The 24348-nt window shown below is 39.5% G+C and overlaps 1 protein-coding gene across 6 annotated transcripts in view; it reads right to left on the bottom strand.

Annotated features, from left to right (window-relative positions):
• nfyc (nuclear transcription factor Y, gamma) overlaps positions 1 to 24348 on the bottom strand; it is a 91142-nt gene that overhangs the window by 30476 nt on the left and 36318 nt on the right. For 5 of the 6 annotated variants that reach the window (XM_072548630.1, XM_072548635.1, XM_072548632.1 and 2 more), the window contains 4 exons: positions 24167 to 24297; positions 21488 to 21559; positions 16645 to 16758; positions 13452 to 13547 (listed from right to left, as the gene is read on the bottom strand). In XM_072548630.1, the coding sequence (XP_072404731.1) occupies positions 13452 to 13547; positions 16645 to 16758; positions 21488 to 21559; positions 24167 to 24289 (405 nt within the window). In that variant the 5' untranslated portion in view covers positions 24290 to 24297. The remainder of the gene's footprint in view (positions 1 to 13451; positions 13548 to 16644; positions 16759 to 21487; positions 21560 to 24166; positions 24298 to 24348) is intronic. The other variant, XM_072548636.1, reaches the window with a different exon arrangement.

Genomic DNA, 24348 nt, shown 5'->3' with positions numbered 1-24348 from the left:
GTCTTGAACTTGATATATTCCTCTAGGGTCACAGCTGAATTGCTCCCTGTAGACTTGCTAAAAGCCCTACTCTTCTTCCTTATCCAGTCCTCAGCTGTCCGAGACATCCAGTTCCCTGAACTTTTGGCTCCTGCTTTAAAAGGTAAATGTTGGATATACACTCTCCCCAGATCCTTTTTGAATACCTCCCTCTGCTCTGCTGCAAGGTTCCCAGCCTAAAGTGGCCAGATTCTGCTTTATTCTAATAGAATCTGCCTTCCCCAAATCCAAAGCCATCTTTTGCAGGCCATCTTCCTTGTCCAAAACCGTACTTTTGTTGTGGTCGCTATCGCTAAAGTGTCCCCCACTGCCACATCAAACGGTTGGCCGACTTATTTCCCTAGAACCAGATCTAGCACTGCACCACCCCTTCTATGTATTGATACACAAAAGATTCCCCTGGATACATTTCAAGAAATCAGCCCTCTCTAAACCCTTAGCACTATGACGATCCCAGTTTATATTGGGAAAGTTGAAATCCCCTAGTATAATTACCTGATTACTACGCTTACACACCTCTATGAACTGTCTACACATTTGCTTCTCTGTTTCCTGTTGACTCTTTGAGGGCCTATAATACATTCCAGTAAAGTGCCTGTCCCTTTAACATTTCTAAGTTCTACCTACAAAGCCTCTTTTGAGGACCCTTCCAAAAGATCATCTCTCCTTATTGCAATAATTGACTCCTTAATTATTCATTCGACTCCACCACCCTGGTTACATCCTCCTCTGTCTCACCTAATGACCCTATACCCCAGAATGTTGAGTTGCTAGTCCAGCCCTTCCCTCAACCATGTTTCTGCGATGGCAACAATCCCCTGGGCTGAATGAACTTCATCCCAGCCTGCTGTGGGAGGGGAGGCAGGAAATTGCAGGGCTCTGATGCAAATTTTTAATTCCTCTCTGGCCATGGATTAAAATGGATTGGAGAACGGCAAATGTGGTTGCAGTTTTTAAGAAGGGTGGTAGAAATGAATTAGGAAATTACAGACCAGTGAGTTTCACATCAGGGATCAGATATTGACAAAAATTCTTAAACGAATTAATACTCACTTGGAAAGGCATGGGTAAATTAGGGACAGTCAGAATGGCTTTGTCATGAGGTCATACCTAACAAATTTGTTAGAATTTTTTTGAAAACATGATCAAGTGTGTGAATGAGGAAAATTCAGTTAACGTGGTTTATATGGATTTTGACAATGCCACACATAGAAGACTGATGAGATGATTAAAGCACATGGAATTAAGGGAAACTTGGCGAGATGGATCAGAAACTGTAGTTTTAGTAATATGTCACAAAAGGTACTGGGAGAAGGCTATTTCAGTGACTGGAGACCAGTGTCCAGCAGGGTACTGAAAGGATCAGTATTGGGGCCCTTATTGTTTGCTACATACATAATTGATATAGATGAAAAAGTGGAGGGGAATGTTAAGCAAATTTGCAGATGACACCAAGATTGGCAGGGTGATTAATAGTGAAGAAGATAGTTGTAGATTACAGAAAGATATAGATAGATTGGTCAGATGAGCAGACCACTGGCAGCATAGTATTTAACCCTGACAAATGAGAGGAGATGCACCTTGGAAGAAGAAACAAAATGGGGGAATATTTGATGAATAGCAAGACACTGGGTTGCTTAGAGGAACAGAGGGATCTTGGGGGTAATTATTCTCAGGTCCATAAAGTTAGCAGAGCACATGAATAGGATAGTTAAGAAGGTAGATGGGACACTTGCTTTCAACAGTCGTGGCATAAGAAGTAATGGAGGAGTTGTCCAGAGTAGTGGGCCAGGCCACATCTGGAGTACTATCTGCAGTTCTGGTCACCTCACGAAAGAAAGGATATGATAGCACTGGAGAGGGTCCAGAGGTGGTTTCCTGGATGTTGCCTGGGATACAGGAATTGAGCTATAATCAGAGACCAGATAGGCTTGGACTGTTTTCTTTAGAGCTGAGAAGACTGAGGGGAGACATGATTGAGGTGTATAAAGGTTAGAGGGATATGAATAGGGTGAATAGAGAGCAGCTGTTCCCCTTGGTTGAGGGGTCAATCACAAGACGGAACAGTTTTTAGGGGTAGGAGATTCAGAAGGGATTTTGGAAAAAACCTGCTCACTTGCGGCTAGCAGATGGTGGGAATCTGGAATGCATTGTCTGGGAAGGTAGCGGAGACTGGAAACCTTACAATTTTTTAAAAAAGTTTGGATGAACACTTCAAATATAATATTCAAGAATATGGGATAAATTGGGATTAGCATACTTTTAGTGGCAGTCATGTTAGTGCAGACTTGATGGGCCAAAGGGCCTTTTTTTTGCACTTATGAATCTAAAGGGGCTTGAAAGGGTAAATGCTGAGATGTTTTCCCTCATGGTAGAATATGGGACCAGACAGCATAGTCTCAGAGTAAAGGGGTGCCAATTTAAGACTGAGATGAGGAGGAATTGCTTCTTGAAGGGTTGAGTGCTTTAGGAACTCCTTGCCACAGAGAGCTGTGGAGGAAAAATCCTTGTGTATATTTAAGGCTGAGACAGATAGACTATTGATCAATAGGGGAATAAAGCATTACAGGGAAAGGACATTAAAGTGGATGAGAAATCTTACTGAATGGTAGAGCAGGCATGACAGTCGAAAGACCTACTCCGATTGTATTTCTTATGGTCTGACATACAAATCTATTCACAGATCAGCCAGGATTTAATTGAATAGGCTTGAGGGTCAAAATGACTTAACCCTGTTCTTATATTGCTATGTGTTCCTGATACATTCAGAGGGACTGAATGTTAAATGTTGACTTTAACCTTTCTGTGATGTTAAAGGTGCAGGTGAAATGCAATTTACTGCTTTCAGTAACATATCAGTAAACGGTCACCCATGCCAGAGGCTCATCTATGGACATTAGCAGGCTGTGAGCAAATTTGCAACACTGCTCAGCCTGTCCTTTCCTCACCAAACATTCACTTCTCGCAGCAGTCACTATACATTAGTCAAGAGGTTTCCCTAACTCTAGCATTCCCACCCCTGCTCTAGTTGGTGACCAGTTCATTTTGCACACAGCAGAGGCAAGATAGTGTTCAACAGTGCGTTCTGGTGACCTTGCCTGGTAAACTGACAAGAAGTTGCCAGAACTCACTGCATAAAGATCCCAAATTGTTGATTACTGAACTTAGTCTAGGAACTGGAGATTCTGGGTTAGTTTCTTTTGTACACAAACCTCAGAATGAGCAATGGAGTAAAAAAGAATTCTCAAACCAAATCATTGAAAAAAAAAAGAGTTTTCTGAATGAGAGTCTCGTTTACTATTCCTCATAATCAGCAACAATGGAATGGAAATTAGCATCGCATCCAAACAATAAAACCTATGCTTGCAGTGAACTCACTCCATGAGTTTACTTCACTCTTGGTTGCATTATTTCCAGACAGGTCAAGATACGCCTGGAGATTTTCCCTCTCCATGCGAGCAAGCAAGAGCAAGACACAAAAACTGGTCTAGGTACCCCTCTGAAACAAAAATAAAATCAGAGAAGTACCTATCGATAAGACACAAGAGGACAACAATGGATTACCAAACTGTACTCTGCAGGGTATATAGTAAAGGTTAAATCTGCAATTTCCAATTGCTGCAGATACCACAAGCTTCAAATACTAACAGGTTTTGGTATTCTGATCAATAAAATTTCCTCAATGAGCCACCTGGCTAAAATAAAACAAATCCAAACTGGGCAAGCTACAGGATAAGAAAAGAAGACTAAAAAAAGAATAAAAGTGCCCAGAGAGAGCCAAGTTAACATTCGAAGTTGATAAAGTTTCTTCAGATCTGGAAAAAGTTACAGATGTACTGTTTTTAAACAAATAGTGGCAGAGAAACCCAAGTGCGAAGGTAAAAGGAACAGGAGAAAGCAAACGGGAAGGAGTGATAACATCAAAGCATTACCAAGTTGTGTAGAGTTATCGTGTTTTGAAAGGGAGAACTTATTTGTTAGAAAAACATTTTTCCTCGTATTTTTTTTAAGTGTGGAGATTTATACAGAACAACGTGTCTGTAAGTAGTTGCAGATTATAGACAGTTCTGAAATTGACACATTTATCAACTGGCTGTGCAATTGGAAACCTTAGGTTTGTTTTGATATTTTGGCAACTAACTTGAATCAGCCGATTAATTTAAACCAAGCACTTAGAGATTGAAAGCCAATTGAATTTAAATCTGATGGTTTTGACAAACTCAGACCAATGTTAACGTACGAAAATTGATACGTCATTCAAGGTGTATAAGGAGAGGATTTTTGAAAATCAGGGTGAGGGCAAACTGCCATCTGAGAAATAAACATCTAGCTCTCACAAGAAATCTGTAAGCTCTCGAAGAAAGCACCATCTATCCATAAAAGGAACCATGGCACTTCTAGCTAAGAATCCTCACAGAAGATCTCAACAGGGAAAACATCCCTGACTGCAGGATCAACGGAAGAAACACATTTGTGACTTAAAAACAACAGAAGAAAGGCATTTACGACTGGAGAGACAGTGGAGAAGGCAGAGCATTCCAGTACACACATTCTGTGTAGACTTTGAGAGATTAAGTTTTAAATTTATTTTTTCTTATTGGACAGCATACCAGTCAAACTTTCTTTGGTTAGGGAATAGTAAGTAATTTGGGTGGAATTATTTGGTTTGTTAGTAATTCTGTTAATTTGTTTACTGTGAGGGTTAAATCAATAAATTGTTACGTGTTGTTTATAAAGTGACCATCGGGGATTTTCTTTCATTTAACCACTCTTTTTAATAGTTTATATAGGGAAGATGAGCTTCTCTTGGTGTTTCAGTTTTAATTATCAAAGGGGTTCAAACTTTCCTCTTTGTAAGAAAAGGTTGGGGGATATTAAAATGACAAAAGGTGATCGCCAATGGAACTAATAAAGAAATAATAGGTAGATGCAGAGCAGGTGAAAATGGGAATATAGAGCCATTATTAACATCTGCGATATGAAGAAGCTGTGGACAGATGTTATAATTGGAAAATTATTGATTTTATTTCTCTCTTCACCAGATGCTGCCAGGCCCAGAATATTTCCACCTCAGTTCAAATTTCAGATTTCTATCATTCACAATTATTGCCTCAGAGTGAACAGATACATTGAGTACAAATTAGAACACAGAATAGTACAGCACAGAAACGGGTCTTCAGGCCCACAATGCTGTGTTAAACATGACGCTAAATTAAACTTATCCCTTCTGCTAGCCCTTGGTCCACATCACTCCATTTCTCGCATATTCGTGGATTTATCCAAAAGTCCCTCTGATACCCCTATTGTACCTGCCTCCACCACCATCCCTGGCAGTGCTTTTTAGACTCCTACCACTCTGTAAAATACTTGCCCCTCGCATCTTCTTTTAACTTTCCCTTGTCTCATCTTAAATGCACGCCCTCTACTATTAGACATTTCAACTCTGGGAAAAAGATTCTTACTGTCAACCCGGTCTATGCATCTCATCATTTTATAGAAGTCTATCAAGTCTCCCCTCAGCCTCTGCCACTCCAGAGAAAACAACCCAAGTTTTTCTAGCCTCACCTTATAGCTCATACCCTCCAATTCAGGCAGCATCCTGGTAAACCTCTTCTGCACCCTCTCCAAAGTCTCCACATCCTTCCTGCAATGTGGCAACCAGAATTGAATACAATACTAAGTGTGGTGAAACTAAAGTCTTATAAAACTGCACATGACACCCTGACTCTTGTACTCAATTCCCCAACCAATAAAGGCAAATGCCCTTTTTACCACCCCACCTACTTGCGTGGCTACTTTCAGGAGGCCATGGTTTTGAACCCCAAGATCCCTCCGTACATCAATGTTGATCCTGAGCTGTCTAGGGCTCATAAGATATACTGCCAGCACACACTGACTGGAATTCAGACATCTCTGCAAAGACTCTACAACCCTAGAGAATGTTTATGTACATGTTTATAGCAATTGCAGATAGTTTATGCAACATGTTTCACTATTACAGCTTTTGTTTTATAAACCATTACTTCTGCATACTACCAGACTGAATACACACAGCTGGTAGTTCAGGTGTTCCTTCTAAATCCATGCAATCTTGTAACAGTGATCGGAGGTTATTAAGTGAAACTGGCAAAACCTGGCACCCCATTCCTGGCAAATTTTAAGATTTGACTTCTGGGAACAAGTGCCAAGACTTAATTCCTGATCTGGTAACATAATCCCTCCTCCCTGGGAAGATATTACTACTGTAATGCCAGTAATGGACTCTGTACATTATGACTCAATGTCATCAACAAAAGTCCAACAGTACAACAAAATAAAAAGAATCCTTCTTAGAACAATAAATATAAAGTCAAACAGAACATGAATTATAATTTACAATGATACTGAATGAAGGTTAACTTTGGAGTAAAACACAGCACTTGGACTACTGATATGTACACCAAGAGTGTCCATGAGTGCCTATCTTCTGGCAATACTCATGCTGTTCACGAATGGAGTCTGCCACATGGACCCTCTTCATAATCTGAACTTGCTGAGGAGTTTTGCTGCATCTAGGAATAAGCTGAATGTACAAATAATTCCATGAAATATTAAAACAAAAGCAAAACACCACAAATATGGAAGTATAAAACAAACAGAAAATGTTACAAATACTCAAGCAGGTCAGGCAGCATCTGTCAAGAAAACCAGAATTAACATTTCAGGTCAACGTACCTTCATCACAGAATAGATATATTCGGATGAAAGGTCACTAAGTTGAAACGTTAGCCCTGTTTCTCTCCACAATTATTGTTTAACCCAGTGAACTTGAAGCATTTCCTGATATTTCAACACTGAAAGGCCAAGGTTTGCAAAATGAATAAAGTAACTTTGTTCCATCTCTTTGATGTGTGCCAAATGCTGGAAAGCCAGAGCATCTGGAATGCCTAGCTCTACTTACATGATTCAAGATAGGTTTTGAAATTAAAAGAAGCCCTCACTATTGAAGGAAAGCTACAAGATTCTAATCTAATCAATAACAAAAATAAAAATCAGAGACCCATTCATTCATGGGCAATTTAAGGCACCATTTGGGAAATAGTGAACTGTAGCTTCTTCCTAGTTCAACAGATTATCTGTTCAAAATACTCAAACTCAGGCACAGCCACAGAACGAAGAAATCCACCAGAGAGAAATAGGAGGAAGAAGGAGATAACATCAGTCAATCAACACAGACTTCTTCACGAAAGCCAAAGGAACAGTTTCCCAAGTCTACCATTTGTGGCAGATGAAAACTAAACTGTGTAATTGTGTATAATCTACCTCTGATCAAGCTTTTGTCACCCACCTTAACTCTTAATGTCTCTTTACGACACTGTGTTAATATTGTCTGCTCTTATGAAGTGCTTTGGAACTTTCACATATTAAAAGCATTATGTTCATTGTTGTTAGGCCACTTCTGACCCTATTTTTGTTGCCAATGACCAAAAATCTAACAATAGCTCCCAACATTCAGGATCCCTGCTCAAGATGCAATCGTATCTGTTAGGGTTTTTTTTTTAAAAGCCACATGCACACATTCCAGAGAATAGTTTAATTTGTGATTCTTTAAAGTTCCATTAATCTGACATATATCAGATTGCACCTACCAGAAACCTCATGAGCCTTTTATCAACTGCTAAGTTGGCTAAAATATCTAACATGCAATACAATGAGTTCTAACTTGGTTGGGGATCACAGCCACAATTCTTCACTACTTTTCCACTTATCGTCCAGTCTTTTCAACGTTGGTGTTGTTTTCTGCCACAGTGAGACACTGGGGACATTCTGCAGTCCAACCACATTGATTCAAAATGAAATAGGTATATTGACACAAACTTTGTTCAGAGCTGAAAATGTGTTGCTGGAAAAGCACAGCAGGTCAGGCAGCATCCAAGGAGCAGAAGGATCGACGTTTCGGGCATGAGCCCTTTTTGAATCAAACAAGTTGATTGATTGATTATTAAACAGCTTCATTAACAAAGCAATCAGTCAATCAGTCACCAAAATTACATCACTTCAATGCAAATTCTTGATTTTTACAACACCTCATTTACTTCTGCTGTTTCCTTCATTAGGAGTTCTCAGGTGGTGGTGAGAAGTGTTTGCCAATTTCACAACCAAGCTATCTCCAAAACATGGTGTGTGTGATGGGACATAGATTCTTTCCACATGATGACCTCCTCAGCCTGAAGCAGCAGCAGCAGAGTACATAAACTTCGGTTTAAAACTGGAGTCTGGGAACAAAGCTGCTAAAACATAACAATATCAGGTCAATGAAAATGGTCATTATCTGTATTCTGAGATTTGCTAATCTTGCACTTCACACCAACCAGGCCCCAGGATACAGCAAAAGAAGGCAGATTTATAACACCATTACTCAAATCTATTGGGATTAGTAGTCTTACGAGTAGAATGTGGAGGGTAATGAACAGATAGAGTCATGGAGCATAGAAACAGACCTTCAGTCCAACCTGTCCATGCTCACCAGAATCCCAAACTGAACTAGTCCCACCTGCCTGCTCCTGGCCCATAATATCCCTCCAAACCTTTCCTAATCATATACTTATCGAAATGTCTTTTAAACATTTTAACAATGCCGCGTCCACAGCTTCCTCAAAGTTAATACCACAATTTTGCCTCTGTCTTTTTAAAATCTTTCGCCTCTCACCTAGAAAACATGCCCCCCAGTCTTGAAATCCCCTACTCTACGGAAAAGACACCTGCCATTCATCTTATCCACAACCCTAATGATGTTATAAATCTCAGTAAGATCAACCTCCTATGCCCTATGCTCTGGTTAAAAAGGACCCAATCTGTCCAGCCTCTCCTTATAACTCAAACCTTCCATTCCTAGCAACATCCTGGTAAATCTTTTCAAAACCTTCTCCAGCTTAATAATAATTGAAAATGCTGGAAAAGCGCAGCAGGTCAGGCAGCATCCAAGGAACAGGAGAATCGACGTTTCGGGCATGAGCCCTTCTTCAGGAATGAGCCCTATGAGTCCAGAACTAGAGGGCATAGGTTTAGGGTGAGGGGGAAAAGATATAAAAGAGACCTAAGGACAACTTTTTCCACACAGAGGGTGGTACGGGTATGGAATGAGCTGCCACAAGAAGTGATGGAGGCTGGTACAATTGCAACATTTAAAAGGCATTTGGATGGGTATATGAATAGGAAGGGTTTGGAGGGATATGGGCCGGATGCTGGCAGGTGGGACTAGATTGGGTTGGGATATCTGGTCGGTATGGACGGGTTGGACCGAGGGTCTATTTCCATGCTGTACATCTCTATCACTCTATGTAATAGCAACACCATTTAAACCAATGGAACCAGAATCACATTATAGCCAATGCAGGTAAGGAAAGTTCACATCCTACAAATTTTAGTCTAAATTCTTCAATCGCGTTATAGCCAATTTGTGTTGAAGAAATGTGCGCTATGGCAGAACTGACTGTATGTATTTCCTTATGACTACTGGGGGGCCTACAGTACAATTCCTTCAAGGTGATCATTCCTTTCTTATTTCTAATTTCAACCCACATATTTTCACTGGATGATTTTTCAGAAATATCTGCTTTAGTTACAGCATTAAATGTTTTCCTTAATTAAAAGTGGCACTCCCACATCTTTTTTGCCTCCCTTTCTAATCTTCCAATAGCACCTGAAACCCAGAACATTGAGATGCAGTCCTGTCCATCCTTCAGCCAAGTTTCCATAATAGCTTGGACGACTCAAACTCATGTGCCCATGAGTCCATCAGACTTACTTGTAAGATCCCTTGCATTGAAATAAATGCACTTCTAAATTCCTTCCTTATTTCGTTTTTGGGTTTGCTCTTGTATGTCTTTTCTATCTAACTTGTTCTTTTCAGATTCAGTACCATCCTCATCTATCTTTCAATTTACTCTGCTACTTAGGATTCCTCCACTCCTCCCACCAACATCCCACCTCCACCTAATATTTTACAATTGCGTTAAATAGAATAGCAAATCTCTCACTAGGATATTGGTCCTTTTCCAGTTCAGGTGAAACCCATCCTTTTTGAACAAGTCTTTTCAGACCCTGAAGAGATCCCAATAATCCAAGAATCTGAATCCCTGAACATCACACTGCCTCTTCAGCCATTGATTTATCTTCTTTATTCTTTTATTCCTTTTCTCATTTGAGCTTGGCACCGGGAATAAACTAAAAGATTACTACTTTTGAGGTTCTGTTTTTTAATCTTCTACCTAACCCCTTATATTTACTCTGTAAATCTTTTCCCCATTATATCATTCCTACCAACGTGGACAATAACTTCTACCTTCTCAATCTCCCCTTTAACAATATGCTTCAAATGTTTTGAGACATCCTTAATCCTGGTACTAGGTACACAACATATTTTTCTAGATTCACGCTCATTATTGCAGAATCTCCTGTCTGTGCCTGACAGGAGAACGTCTACAACAATTATTCTTTTAAATTCTGTCAAACCTTGTCTCATATAATATTCATTCTAACTTCCCAAGATCTGACTGCCTCTTGTATTTTTCTGAGAGACTAACCTTTCAAGAGTACCTAAAACTGAATACCTGTTTGACAGAGAGGAATAGCCACAGGAGACTTCTGAACTACCTTCTTACCTTTCCTGACAGTCACTCATCTACCTGACTGATCCTGTTGTGTAATTATTTCTCTAAATCTTGGCATTTAACGCTGTCTCTTGTATGCACTCAATGACATTGAGCCTAAAAAGAAGCAATTGCACCTTATATATAAAATAAACTACCATTCCTTACTCAAAGAATATTAAGCATGCACAAAAAATGAATCTTAAATAAAATAAACCACTTAGCTGAACAATGGAATTAAAATTAACTCCTTCTCAAGCAGTCCAGCATACACTTTCAATTGGCTGATAAAAAAAAATCATCTCACTGAAGAGGCGTCCACATGTAGCCCTCTCCAAAATCTCCATATTAACAAAAACCTGTCTTCCACAGTTTAGGCCTCTCCAAAAGCACAACTTTATTCTGTATTCAGCCCTAATTGAACAATTCTTTATTCTGAGAAATGAAAAAGACAAAGTGTTTATTAAAGTTATTTTAAAGTAGGACAGCTCTGATGAAAAGTCATCGAGACTCAAAATGTTAGCTTGCTCTCTATCCACGGATGGTGCCTGACCCGCTGTGATTTCCAGCACTTTGTGTTTTCAGGAGAGTTTGACAATAGAAGATAACATTGTCAAGTAGTATTATCCCTCACCTTGAAAACTCCAACTTCATCTAGACTTCAAACATCAGCTTTTTCCACCTGGTGTAGTTCAATACTATGAAGCTCTTCAACCAGGGAATGACAGCAGCAGTGATTCATTGAAGTATGCAGCAGTCAACAGCTGCAAACATCTGACTGAAAGCCCTTCCACTCCACACAGCTTCCAGTCAAGGATGTTTACAGCAGCATATACTGCCAGCAATCAACGCTGTTAAGATGGGCGAGAGATCACATATAACAAAAACTTAAACTAAAACTAAACACTGAAGCTAGGTGGACAATAATCTCACAAGACTAGAAACAATGATACAAGGATCGCTACACTGCTCTGTTAAATGATTCTTTGGCAGGATGGCAAATGAGAGAACTTCTAGAAATGCACCAATACCACTATGTACAATTAGTTACAGTACTCACCTAGGACAAGACCCCTACACTTCTTCAAAGATATTGTTGCATCTTCCTGTGGATGCAGACCCAAGAATCTACGCAGTCAATCACTGCATAAAGAAAAACTAATCTAGAACAGTGAAAATATATGAAAATATAATATTGAGACCATAATTTATCTGAGATGAACAGGGACTCTAACGTATTGCACAAAGTCCCACTAAGACCTAATGCTTCTTGAACTAACCAAGCAGGTAGTATGTCATAAACCACTGGCCTTGGTCACCACTCAGGTACACTACTCAGACCCATGTCTAAAACAAGACATACTCAAGATTCACATACAGGCAGTAATACAGACCAAGTCAGCCGTGGTGCAAAGCAACAGTGACATTCATGTAAGCTCATTAAAATTGAACTAAATTGACAAAAGAAATCCGCCTACCACAGAAGACTACTTCAGTCCAACACACTTAGCCAGTCAAGCACAAAGAGGTAGCTATCATGCTGAAAACTGAGGTCCACATACCAGTCTTCGTGAAGAGCCCTGCAAATGACTTCTGAGAGTACATAGCCCACTTTAGTCAAATTAAAATGGAGGCAAAGTTTAGGAAGTGACCAAGAATTTCATTCTGGTTCATTAAACTGAAACAAGGATGTTCCATGATATTTAGTGACAAGGTAACATAAACATCTAACTGAAAGCTATATTTATTTTGTAAAGCTTTCAGTTAAAGATGTTTACATGACCGCTACACCAATGCATATCTGAATGGCCAAGAGATAAAGTTATCAGCATGCAACTTTAAAAAAAAACTAAACTCTTAATTCTATCAATTCTAACAGAATCGAATAATACTTTCCTCTACATCTTACGGCAACCTCTTGCCCCATCTTATTGTGTAATCCCAATAAATTGCATCTCAGTGGCACTACATGTTCCTCTGTATTTCTCACCCCTCTTGAAATTGCACCTCTAGAGAGCTGGAGTTAGAAGCTAAAATGTTAGAAGTCAGTCAGTAGTGTGATAGCTATCAACAGTTCACCATTACAATGAAGGAGTGATGAATCACTGTGGGTCTGCTACATGGTTGAATATTTTTATTTATTGGCTCTTTTGAGCTTTTGTTTTTGCTTGAAATAGACAGTGCACAACCATAAAAGAAGCTGTTTAAAATGTAAGGAAAAAAATATTATGGACTTTATTTGGAACAAACCATATTGAAGTATCGTAACAAAACCAGTTAACAGCACAGTATCAGACTAAGTTGAGAAATGCCTTTCTATCTCAAGTTAAAGATCACCAGATTCAGGTCATTGAATATAATCCACACCACCACCTACAGGCCAGTGTCCTAACAGATATGATTGAAAACATAAGTTGACAGTGCTTATTAATATTTCAGTGCAGAGCCAACTCCCCCACTACATAAATTATGAGACAAATGATTAAAAAGCATACAAATAAAAAAAACAAATTTGTATATCCACTAATTTTTTGGTCCAAAAAAACCCACAAATTTTAACAAGGTTTACTCATGCATGCTGCCACAAGAAGGCAGTGTTCCACTTTCTTGAGATAAATAACTGAATGCAACTACTTAAACAAAGAACATTTTATATAAGAGTATGACGTTTAGATACTAATCAGGTTTAAGAGGATGGCGGGTGAAAAAAAAATATGCAACCTAGATTTCTGATGAACTTTGTTGTTAGGTTTATAAATCTATTTTTTTTTTGTTTCTTACCTGTCGTTTTGGAGGTTTGAGCTCATCTCTAGGAACAATGTCAATCAGAAAATCAAACTGATCAAACTTAGTAATGGCCATGGCAATGTCGTTCCTCTGTCGGGAGGGAAACATCAAAAGTAACTCAAACAGCTATGGCAACAAAGTAGCAACACAAAAAGGCAGCAGGTGTCAGAGAGATTTCTCAGCAGCAGTTCTTTGTGGGGAAATGAATCAACAGTTTGCATCCACAACACCTTCATTTAAAAAAAAAATTCATTCTAACCCTAATAGCATAAATTAGTCCTAGTTCTTGGAATGAACTTGCATTAGGTTAACACTGAGCAAGTCGAAAGGTGTCTGAAGGATATGAAAAAGTATATAGGGACTGGTTGGTCAAAAGAAAAGGATTGGTTGTTGGGCTTTGTGCCCACTTTTTTATCCTTAAAACTTCTGGTTACGAATTTCAAAGTTGGCTGGCACCCTCCTGTAGTTATATTATGTTAAAACCTTTTACCGCTGACTCAGTTAAATTCCTAGCAGTAAAATAGAATTTAATTTTTTTTTGTCTGGCTGCAGCCTAACGTGACTAAATACTGACCTTTAATCTTCCCTTGTAAAACTTTTAACAGTCTTTAACTTAAAAAAAATTGGGTCTTTATTAAGTCAGAGTATAGGGTGACACTCCCAGACATTGGAATTGACACCACCATGTATTAGTAAACCCAGATCTAAACTGGTTAGTGAGAAAATACACTGAAAATAACAGAATTGAAGCATTTGTGGAAACCTATAACTACATTATAGCTTATAATGAATCACTCAGTCTCAGCCACAGTGGCCAAGAGTTTGTTACAACACATCTGGGCAAATGGGAAAAAGGACTAGGTAGGGGAAAGCAGAACTAGCCACAGCTCCCAACCTTTCCTTTCAAACAAGACCTATGACAAAGTGTTTGGTAGTACTTCAGCTCAATTCTTGTCTCTAATTAGCAAACAACACTGACAGACCAAGCAATCCTCATGGACAATTAGAGGTGCGAGGCTATCGCCGCATCACCACTATTTAACACCGATCCCATCCAATGCAATCAGAGACCAAAAGACAACAGAAATCAATGGAAAGTTTAAAAATTGTGCTTCCTCATAACAAAAATAAATTGTACTCTATCAGACATCTAACTGTACTATCCACTGCTGACAGCAGTCTGTGATTCGCTTCCACATTGCTCTTCTCTTTCTGGAGAAACGCTACTTTGAGTTTACTGCAAAGCTGTAGACTCCAGTAAAAACAAATTAAGATTGAAAATGTTTAGCAGGGGCAGGCAGCATTGTCGCAGAGAAATAAGAGTAAAGGAAGATCAAAAGTTGAAAATTTTAATGATAAAAGGATATGCTGTCAAAACATTTCACCTTGTAGTCATCAGGGTGGAACTGCAAGAAAATCAAATCTCAAAATCAATAAGAATTTACACAGCATGAGAAGAGGGTCTGACTGGTCAACGTTGTAGTCCTCACAGCAGCACCTCAACCATTTTAATCTCACGCAAGCTGTTGTTTAATTTCCACTTCCAATTGGTCAGGGCACGTCCTGGGAATTATACCAGAGAATCAATGTTCCCAAGCTTTTGTTTAATTCAAAAGAAAGGCACAATAGGTGATATTTTCTTTGTTTGCAAAGGACAGGACACTGCATATGAATAAATGTTGCTTTAGCAGAAGCTGAGTATTATTCGATTATCTTAAATTGGGTGTTATTGTAACGCGTAGCTTAATACCGATTGTTTAGCAAGTGCTGTCCAGTTATGGAATCACACATAATATTGGGCACTTCTTTGTTCTAAGTTTCACAAGTATGGGTCAATTGAATATAGTCAATACACTGCCAATTATAAACAAAAGAGACAATGCACCGGCCATTGGGATTGTACAGCCCACACACCAGCAATGAAATTCAAATACCACATTATGCATTTGGATGAGGCAGGACACCTTTTTGGTTTGACAGCAGTATCCTGTTAATACTACTTTGTGTCGTTACCACATAGTACCAGAGCAAGATTACTTGCTTCACCTGTCGCTGAGACACTTATCCTTCCAGGGTAATCAGAAGTTGATTGGGCTCTTTTCACAGCTGACACTGACAGCTTTAGGCCAACTCATTAGCCTGCATGATATATAGCAAGCAATGATCCGAGTTGTGTAGTTATTGTTCCAAAGGATAGCTTGATCCATCCTATTTCAAATCACCTGTGTGGTGATCCAAAACCTATTTTTTTTAAATGTAGAAGGTTGCTAAAAATCCCAACTGCAAAAATATGAGGAAACCCAGTGAAGGTGGGTTTGTAGGGGAATATAGCAGTGAACGCATTAGCGGATTTCTCAAAAGCACATCAAGGAAAGAGAGCTTATCAGACGCTCATTTTCAAAAGATGAATCTAAGCTCAGGATGGAGGTCACTGGAGCGTGTAAAGAAATCTTTGCATACAAGTGCAGCTTCAAATACAGCAAACGTTTCATCTATGTAGTTTAAGTATGCAAGGACCTTGCTTTTGTGCTGTGCAGTGAAATAATGATTGGAAGAAGTTTCAGGTCTGACTTGACACATCAGCCAGGTAGGTACAATACCCACCTCAGGCAGAAGTTTTGATTCAATTAGAGGAAATGCATTAAATTCTCTTCACAACAAAAGATGATCCACACCAAACACATTAAAGTCTGTTATTTTGACTACACAGTCAGCAATGAGAAAACCTGACATCAAAATAGGCATTCAAGCAGCATTGGTTTGTTATTGTTTGAATCAAATCATTAAAGCATGATTTTAATTTAGCAAATTTTAATCAAAATATATAAGTAATAGATGTGATATTCCTTCTTTTAGGAATTCTGTCATAGCTTATTTATAGAGTCATGGAGTCATAGACAGGTACAGTATGGAAACATTTCTGCTAGTCACACTACTGCTTTGACTTTGAGTATGGGACAACTGGTGCATAAGCATCCCATTTAGGGTGACCAATTTGGAAGAGTGCTGGTAAAAAAAAAGAGTTCTCCTCCTTTTGGCCAAGCTGATAGACAGTCCTGCTCTGAAGGCAGCGTCTGCTGACCATTAGTATTCCTTGACCTGTCAGGCCCTTTTGTTGTTTTATCAACATTTTCTTGTTTCAAACTCTCCTTTCCATCCACGGTTCCTTTTATAGAATGTCCAGTACCTGCAGAGTCCTGCGTTTGTTATCTTCAGTGTGTATCCATGCTCGCAAGGATAACTCTGTAATGAAAATCTGAGCTGCTTTCGCAAACAGCACTGGTGCCTCTGCACTGATCATCTATAAAGATAAAAGAAGAGTGCAATTACATCCTAAAAGTCTCTGCTCCTGTCATCTGCTCTTAGTGAGGATGGGCTGATCAAAGCTCTTTCATTGACTGTACCTTACTAATACAGAGCTGAGTGGCACTATGCAAAGCCCCATATACTCTAGTATCTAATACGATTTGCACAATGCGGCTTCAATATGAAACAAAGCAATTGGCAATCTGAATTTTTTTAGTTAAAAGGTGATAAAATGATTAGGTGGACATATGAATAGGAAGGGTTTAGAGGGATATGGGCCAAATGCTGGCAAATGGGGCTAGGTCCAGATTGGGATATTCTTGTCAGCGCAAATGAAATGGACCAAAGGGTCTGTTTCTGTGCTGTACGACTCTATTAGACATTAGAAGATTTTAAAGACTTTTTCTGTTCACAACTACAAGAAAGCCTTCAAACATCAGTTACCTGTCAAGAGATGTGCAGGTTAGGTGAATTGGCCATACTAAATTGCCCGTAGTGTTCGGTAAGGGGTAGATGTAGAGGTATGGGTGGGTTGCGCTTCGGTGGGGCGGTGTGGACTTGTTGGGCCGAAGGGCCTGTTTCCACACTGTAAGTAATCTAATCTAATCTAATCTAAGAGTTTCTGGTTCTTGCCCTAATAATTCAGACACCTCTTACTTTGGGTATTTTTTTTCAGTATAGACAGAGGTCTTATGGGCCATCGTACTTATGTTACTCATCAGCACCAAATCTCATCTGCCAGCATTTAGCCTGTAGTTTTGTATTCGATTGCTTAAATATTTAGTAAATGTTATGTTTGTTCTTACATCTGCCAGCTTTTCAGGCAGTGAGTTCCAAATATCAACCACCCTTTGGGTGAAAACGTTCTTCCTTAAATACCCTTAAACCTCCTGTTCTTTACCATAACTCTATGCCACTGGTTAATGGATCCTCTACTAAGAGGAAAGGTTTCTTCCCGCATACCCTATCTACACTCCTCACAATTTTGCACACATCAATCAGATCCTCCCTCACTCTTCGCTGACCCAAGGGAAACAACTCTAGCCTATCTAGCTCCCCCTCATTGTTGATAAACTCCATGCCAGGCAACACTCTGGTTAATCTGTTCTGCATCCTCTCAAGTGAAAATATCCTACGTATAGTGTGGCAACCATAACTGCACATAGTAGTCCAGCTGTGACCTATCTAATGTTACATACAGCTCCATTGAAACCATGGTGCTCTCGTATTCAATGCGTTGGCTAATAATGCCAAGAAATCCCATAGGCCTTCTTAACCACCAGTCGTGTTGCCTTCAAGGATATGTGAACATGCACACCAATGTTCCTCTGAACCTCTGTACTTCCAAGGGTTCTACTATTAATTATGTACTCCCTTGCCTTTTTAGTTCTCCCAAAAGATATCAACTCACACTTTTCAAGATTAAATTTAATTTGCACATCTGAATAGTCCGTCTATATCATCCTTTAATCTATGGCTTTCTTCCTCACTACTTGCTGCAAAAACAATTTCACTTCATCTATGAACTACTGATCAAACATTTACATTTAAATCATTAAATGTACTCAACAATCTGCAAGGACATAGCACCAATTCCTGTGGTACAGCATTGGACATAGTAGCAAGGGACAGTGTGTGTTGATCAATGGTTGTTTTTGTGCCTGGAAGTCCAAGCCAACTTTGGATCCAATTTGCCAAATTGCATCAGCTATTACCTTCTTGATCAGTCTCCCATTCTCATTAAACAGTTTAAAATATAACATTGTTGGTACATTAAGGCATTGGGGAACAGTTGATATAAAAGTAACTTGGTCTGATGCTTTAAATAAGGACAGTGTGGATCTCATTTTCTCTCTCCATTGCTGCCAGTCTGACTGAAGGATTTACATAATAAGCAACTACACAGGTTGCAACTCGGGTCCCATAACACACTGAACCAACAAGGATATGCAAATGTATCAGAAGATGATGGAAGTACTCAGCAGGTCTGCCAGCAGTTATAAAGAATGAAACAGATTTAAAGTTTTATGGTTGATGACCCTTCATTAAAACTATGTTTCCATAGATGCTGCCAGACCTCAGAACTCTCAGCATCCTCTGAATTAAAAACAGTGCTTGTATCTAAAATATTTTGCTCTTGTCTTAAGTTTTTAGCCACCCCATTAAATTTCTGCACCTGGCAAGTTACATTAGGTCTCTTCTACATACAAATCAAGAACTTTCCACTAATGATAGCCATTTCTCCAAAACTGTCTTTCAGACCCAAAGACAACAGATTCCTACGAGAGTCAATATTTGTGGACTGTACGCCCACACTGAAATGCTAGGAAACTGGGTTACTGGCAAACACCACAAGGCAGGAGAAAATGGGGAGTCAGCTCAGTGCTGTAACAGAATCAAAAATGACTCAGATTAAGAAATCAGAAATCTAAGCTTAGGGAGTCTTCATACTTGTCAAGGTATTACTGTCTATTGTACACTCCCAGTCATTTTTAAAAAAGAGATTGGAATCTTCCAAAAACTTTGTTTTCTTTTCCATCAGATTTGGAACTTTTCTTTTAAGTAGCCACTGCTATTATAACAAACTTTAGTCACCATTTTCAACTCAAGGAGTTTTGTTAAAAAACATGAAAATAAATTAGAATGGAGTTGTGTAACGAGAAGAAACACTTTTATGAAGATTTAATGGAAGTAAAATCAACATTTGGCTGCTGTGTGATTTCCTTAATGAATGTTTAAGCATTTGAACTGCAAGTAGATAAATCCTAGTCACATAATGTTTTGATTCCGTTGCTAAGCTATTAGATTCAAAGAAAGAAGCAGAAAAATGGAGTGAGAGAGATAAGATCTGTGGCAAAACATTTTCATTCTAAAGAGAACGGCATCACTCATCAGTCTTTATAAAACTAACAGTCAGTCATTGACTTTTCCATTACCTCATCTGGACAGATGAGGCAGCTGACCTACACAGCTTAAAAACACTCCAGATTTGATCACCTGAGCCCTGGTGAAAGCACAAGTGTTACAAAGTTTGGGAGAAGATTTGTAGCTCAGGTGCTCGTTCTGGTTCTGTTCGCCGAGCTGGGAATTTGTGTTGCAGACGTTTCGTCCCCTGTCTAGGTGACATCCTCAGTGTTTGGGAGCCTCCTGTGAAGTGCTTCTGTGATCTTTCCTCCGGCATTTATAGTGACTTGTATCTGCTGCTTCCGGTTGTCAGTTCCAGCTGTCCGCTGCAGTGGCCGGTATATTGGGTCCAGGTCGATGTGCTTATTGATTGAATCTGTGGATGAATGCTATGCCTCGAGGAATTCCCTGGCTGTTCTCTGTTTGGCTTGTCCTAGAATAGTAGTGTTGTCCCAGTCGAATTCACGTTGCTTGTCTTCTGCGTGTGTGGCTACTAAGGACAGCTGGTCGTGTGGTTTCGTGGCTAGTTGGTGTTCATGGATGCAGATCGTTAGCTGTCTTCCTGTTTGTCCTATGTAGTGTTTTGTGCAGTCCTTGCATGGGATTTTGTACACTACATTGGTTTTGCTCATGCTGGGTATTGGGTCCTTCGTCGTGATGAGTTGTTGTCTGAGAGTGGCTGTTGGTTTGTGTGCTGTTATGAGTCCTAGTGGTCGCAGTACTCTGGCTGTCAGTTCAGAAATGTTTTTGATGTATGGTAGTGTGGCTAGTCCTTTGGGTTGTGGCATGTCCTCGTTCCGTTGTCTTTCCCTTAGGCATCTGTTGATGAAATTGCGCGGGTATCTGTTTTTGGCGAATACATTGTAGAGGTGTTCTTCTTCCTCTTTTTGCAGTTCTGGTGTACTGCAGTGTGTTGTGGCCCTTTTGAACAGTATCTTGATGCAACTTCTTTTGTGTGTGTTGGGGTGGTTGCTTTTGTAATTCAGGACTTGGTCTGTGTGTGGGGCTTTCCCGTCTACCTTTGTGGTGAATTCTCCGTTCGGTGTTCTCTGTACCATCACGTCTAGGAATGGGAGTTGGTTGCCCTTTTCTTCCTTTCTAGTGAATCGGATTCCTGTGAGTGTGGCGTTGATGATCCGGTGTGTGTTCTCTATTTCTGTGTTTTTAATTATTACAAAGGTGTCATCCACATATCTGACCCAGAGTTTGGGTTGAATTTACGGTAAGACTGTTTGTTCTAACCTTTGCATTACCGCTTCTGCTATGAGTCCAGAGATGGGTGAGCCCATGGGTTTGTTGGTTTGTTCATATATTTGGTTGTTGAATGTGAAGTGTGTTGTGAGGCACAGGTCCAGTAGTTTGAGTATGCAGTCTGTGTTTATAGATTCCCCATCTTGTTGTCTGTTCTGTATGTCCAGCAGGTTGGCTATTGTTTCTCTGGACCCAATATACCAGCCACTGCAGTGGACAGCTAGAACTGACAACCCGAAGCGGCAGATACAAATCACTATAAATGCCAGAGGAAACATCACAGAAGCGCTTCACAGGAGGCTCCCAAGCACTGAGGATGTCACCTCGACAGGGGACGAAACATCTGCAACACAAATTCCCAGCTCGGTGAACAGAACCACAACAAGTGTTACAATTAGACAATTTACATTACTCCTGAGCTCAAGAATTTTTTTGGAGGAAGTGGTAGGAGAGAAATATCAGGCCCTTCTCCCCACTCCCAGTAGTTCTTGATACAAGTGCCTTTGTGAACAAAGCACTCCTGCATAATCTTGACACACAGCCTGTAAATACAGAACGTTTCACTGTACCTTTACATCTTCATCAAGCTTCATAATCTTCTTGATACGAGCCAAGGGAAGATCTTGCACCTTGAAATCATTCTGTATGGTCAGATTTTCAAATACAGCCAAGAGTTAAAACACCAAAAACCTGATGCAATATCCACAATACACAACTCTACCAGAGAAATGACCCCCACCACATTTACCCAAAATTTAGACAGGTGTTCCAAATGCTGACAAATCAGTAGCTACAGCCCTCTCCAAACAGATTCTCAACTGCACAAGTCCCTCTGAATTAATACTATTAGCTCACTATATTTTCACGTTTTGGGCTGAGACCACGAAATCCTGCTCTCAATGTAGATTACAGAACTGGTGCAGTATTATAGATGCATCTCACATCACCAATGACCACTAGTGGAGTTGTGTTTCTAAAAGCATCAATCGTTCAAATATTTATTTTAAAATTACACCTCACAGCATGCAGTGATTAACTTGATATTGAAGGGAATTAACATCAAGATTCACTGGAATTTAAAATTAATTTTGTTTCAAGTTTATTAAATGAGTTAAGTCTTTCACACAGAGAAAGGTATAAAAAGCAGCAAGCATCGGCTGTAAGTATTAGACACCCTAAAGTGAATTGCAAAATAGTATAGTTAAATATAGTCAGAGTAATGCTGAAGTGTTTGCTGCTCAGTAGTCAAAATCTGGTTAGAAAATAGGAACTGTAAAACAGGAGAATACCAGGAGGACTTGGACATTACTGGTAATAATAAGGATCAAATCATTTGGATAACAGTCAAAACGAACTTGCTATGGGAAATGGTGCACTCTAAACCAAAAACCACTAGGTGGAAAAAGTATCAGGGCTGATTTACCTTAGCCTTAAAGGATGAAGGAAATGACCTTCAATAAAAACTTGCATTTAATGTTGTACCTTTACCCAGGTGCTAAACAGCAACAAACATGGACAGTAAGCCAGTTAAAGAAATATTATAATAGGTTTTAAGGACTAAGGATGAAAATAGTAGTGAAGTAAAGGAGTTGGATGAAAATCAAGTCTAGAGGGAACTTTGGGAACAAAAGGAACTTAAGCTGGGTAGAGTCAGTCAAACGTAGAAATAGACAGAATTTACTGCAGTAAATCTACCCTCAGTACTGGTGGAGAAACAAATGGAAAGTATTATTGACAGGATCCATAATCATGATCAGCAACTTTAACTTCTAATTGGAAATATTCAATGTTGCTTCAGAAGCAGCTTCCATATTTGACAAATTCGATCTATATTACTTTTCAAGAATTAATAAAACTGGACATGTTGTTCACATCATTTGCTGGATGTCATAAATGTATTCTATCTGATGCCACACTGAATCTGCTAAAATTAAATCATCTAGTGTCACTGGTGATGGGAATGGCAAAATAATAATGTCCCTGGGCTACTAATCCAGAGGCTGAGGCTAATTGGGGTCACAGGCAAAAATCAACAACTGCAGAAATTTAAAATCACTTTATTAATACATCTCAAATTTCAAAACTGGTCCTAGCAATGGTGACCATTGGACTGTTGCGATTGTTGTAAAAATCCATCTGCTGCACAAATATATCTTAGGGAAGGAAATCTGCCATCCTCACTTGATTGACAGACAAAGGACTCCACACCCACATCAACGTGTAAGGCTTTTTAGTGCCCTTTGAAGAGGCCCAACAAACCATTCAGTTCTACGTCCAATTAAGCACAGACAACAAATGTAGGCCTTGCCAGTGATATCACCGGCCCATCAAAAGAATAATTTTTAAAAAGTGCCAGGCCATTGCTCCAGAGGCTCCCCAAACTAAGTATTTTGAATCAATTTGTTCAGACATATCACAAGACATTTCTAGTGTAGGCTGCATTTTAACCAGGACCTTTTGGCCCAGAAGGAGGGATATTGTCACAATAGCCCAGATCCTCAGGATAGTGTCTGAGCTCTTTCATGAAGAACCTACATTGGGTCAAAATAAGGGGGCGTTTTCTGGTGATTGCACAATGTTCAGTACCACTTGCATCTCCTTGAATTCTGCAGCAGACCATGCCCAGACACCATTCAGATTTGGATAAGTGGCAAGTAACATTCAATCCAAACTAGTACGAGGCAATGATCATCACCAACAAGAAAAAAAGCTTACTACCTCCCCTTGATATTCAATAGCAATCCCCAGTATCAATATCATGGGGATTGTCATTGACTGGAAACTGAGCGGAATCAACCACACACACACAGACACAGTGATTACAAAAGCAGGTGGAAGACTGAAAATTCTGAAGTGAATAATTCACATTCTAACTCTCCAAAGTATGCATACATCTAGCCAAGTCTACTATGAATACAACTATATCAACACTTAAGAAACTCAATACCATCTCGTCTAAGATGGATCAAATTGGGCCGGAGTTTTTCCTCATCCTGTATGCATACTGTACCATAAACCATTCTCAAACTACATAACCAAGAATGTCGCGCTGTGTTCATGTCCACATCCAATTGCTTACATATTCAATAGCCCAGCAAGAAAAGATTAACTTAATGCACTATTTACACTTTTATTACTTTTGCCTTATGCCAATTTTATGCACATGAACTGTTTGAAAAGATTACAGATCTCAGATCCAAACTGAAAGGAGTGTTAGGCAAAGTGAACAAGTGACGATGACAACATACTGGCGTCAAGTTGCGTATCTCTTCCATGACACGTGGCCAGAATGTCTGGAGCAAGTGCTGGGCTTCACTGCTGCCACCTCCCTGAGAGGCTGTACTAAACGAACCATCTGCAGTGTTAGACATTCCTAGGCCTGCAAGGAATCAGAAGCAAAGAAGTTATACACAACCTACCGATTACAAGA

Source organism: Chiloscyllium punctatum, chromosome 27, assembly GCF_047496795.1.
Source record: "Chiloscyllium punctatum isolate Juve2018m chromosome 27, sChiPun1.3, whole genome shotgun sequence".
Taxonomy (NCBI): Eukaryota; Metazoa; Chordata; class Chondrichthyes; order Orectolobiformes; family Hemiscylliidae; genus Chiloscyllium; species Chiloscyllium punctatum.
The sequence above is the reverse complement of the archived record's forward strand: the minus strand, read 5'-3'. Positions and strand labels throughout refer to the sequence as shown.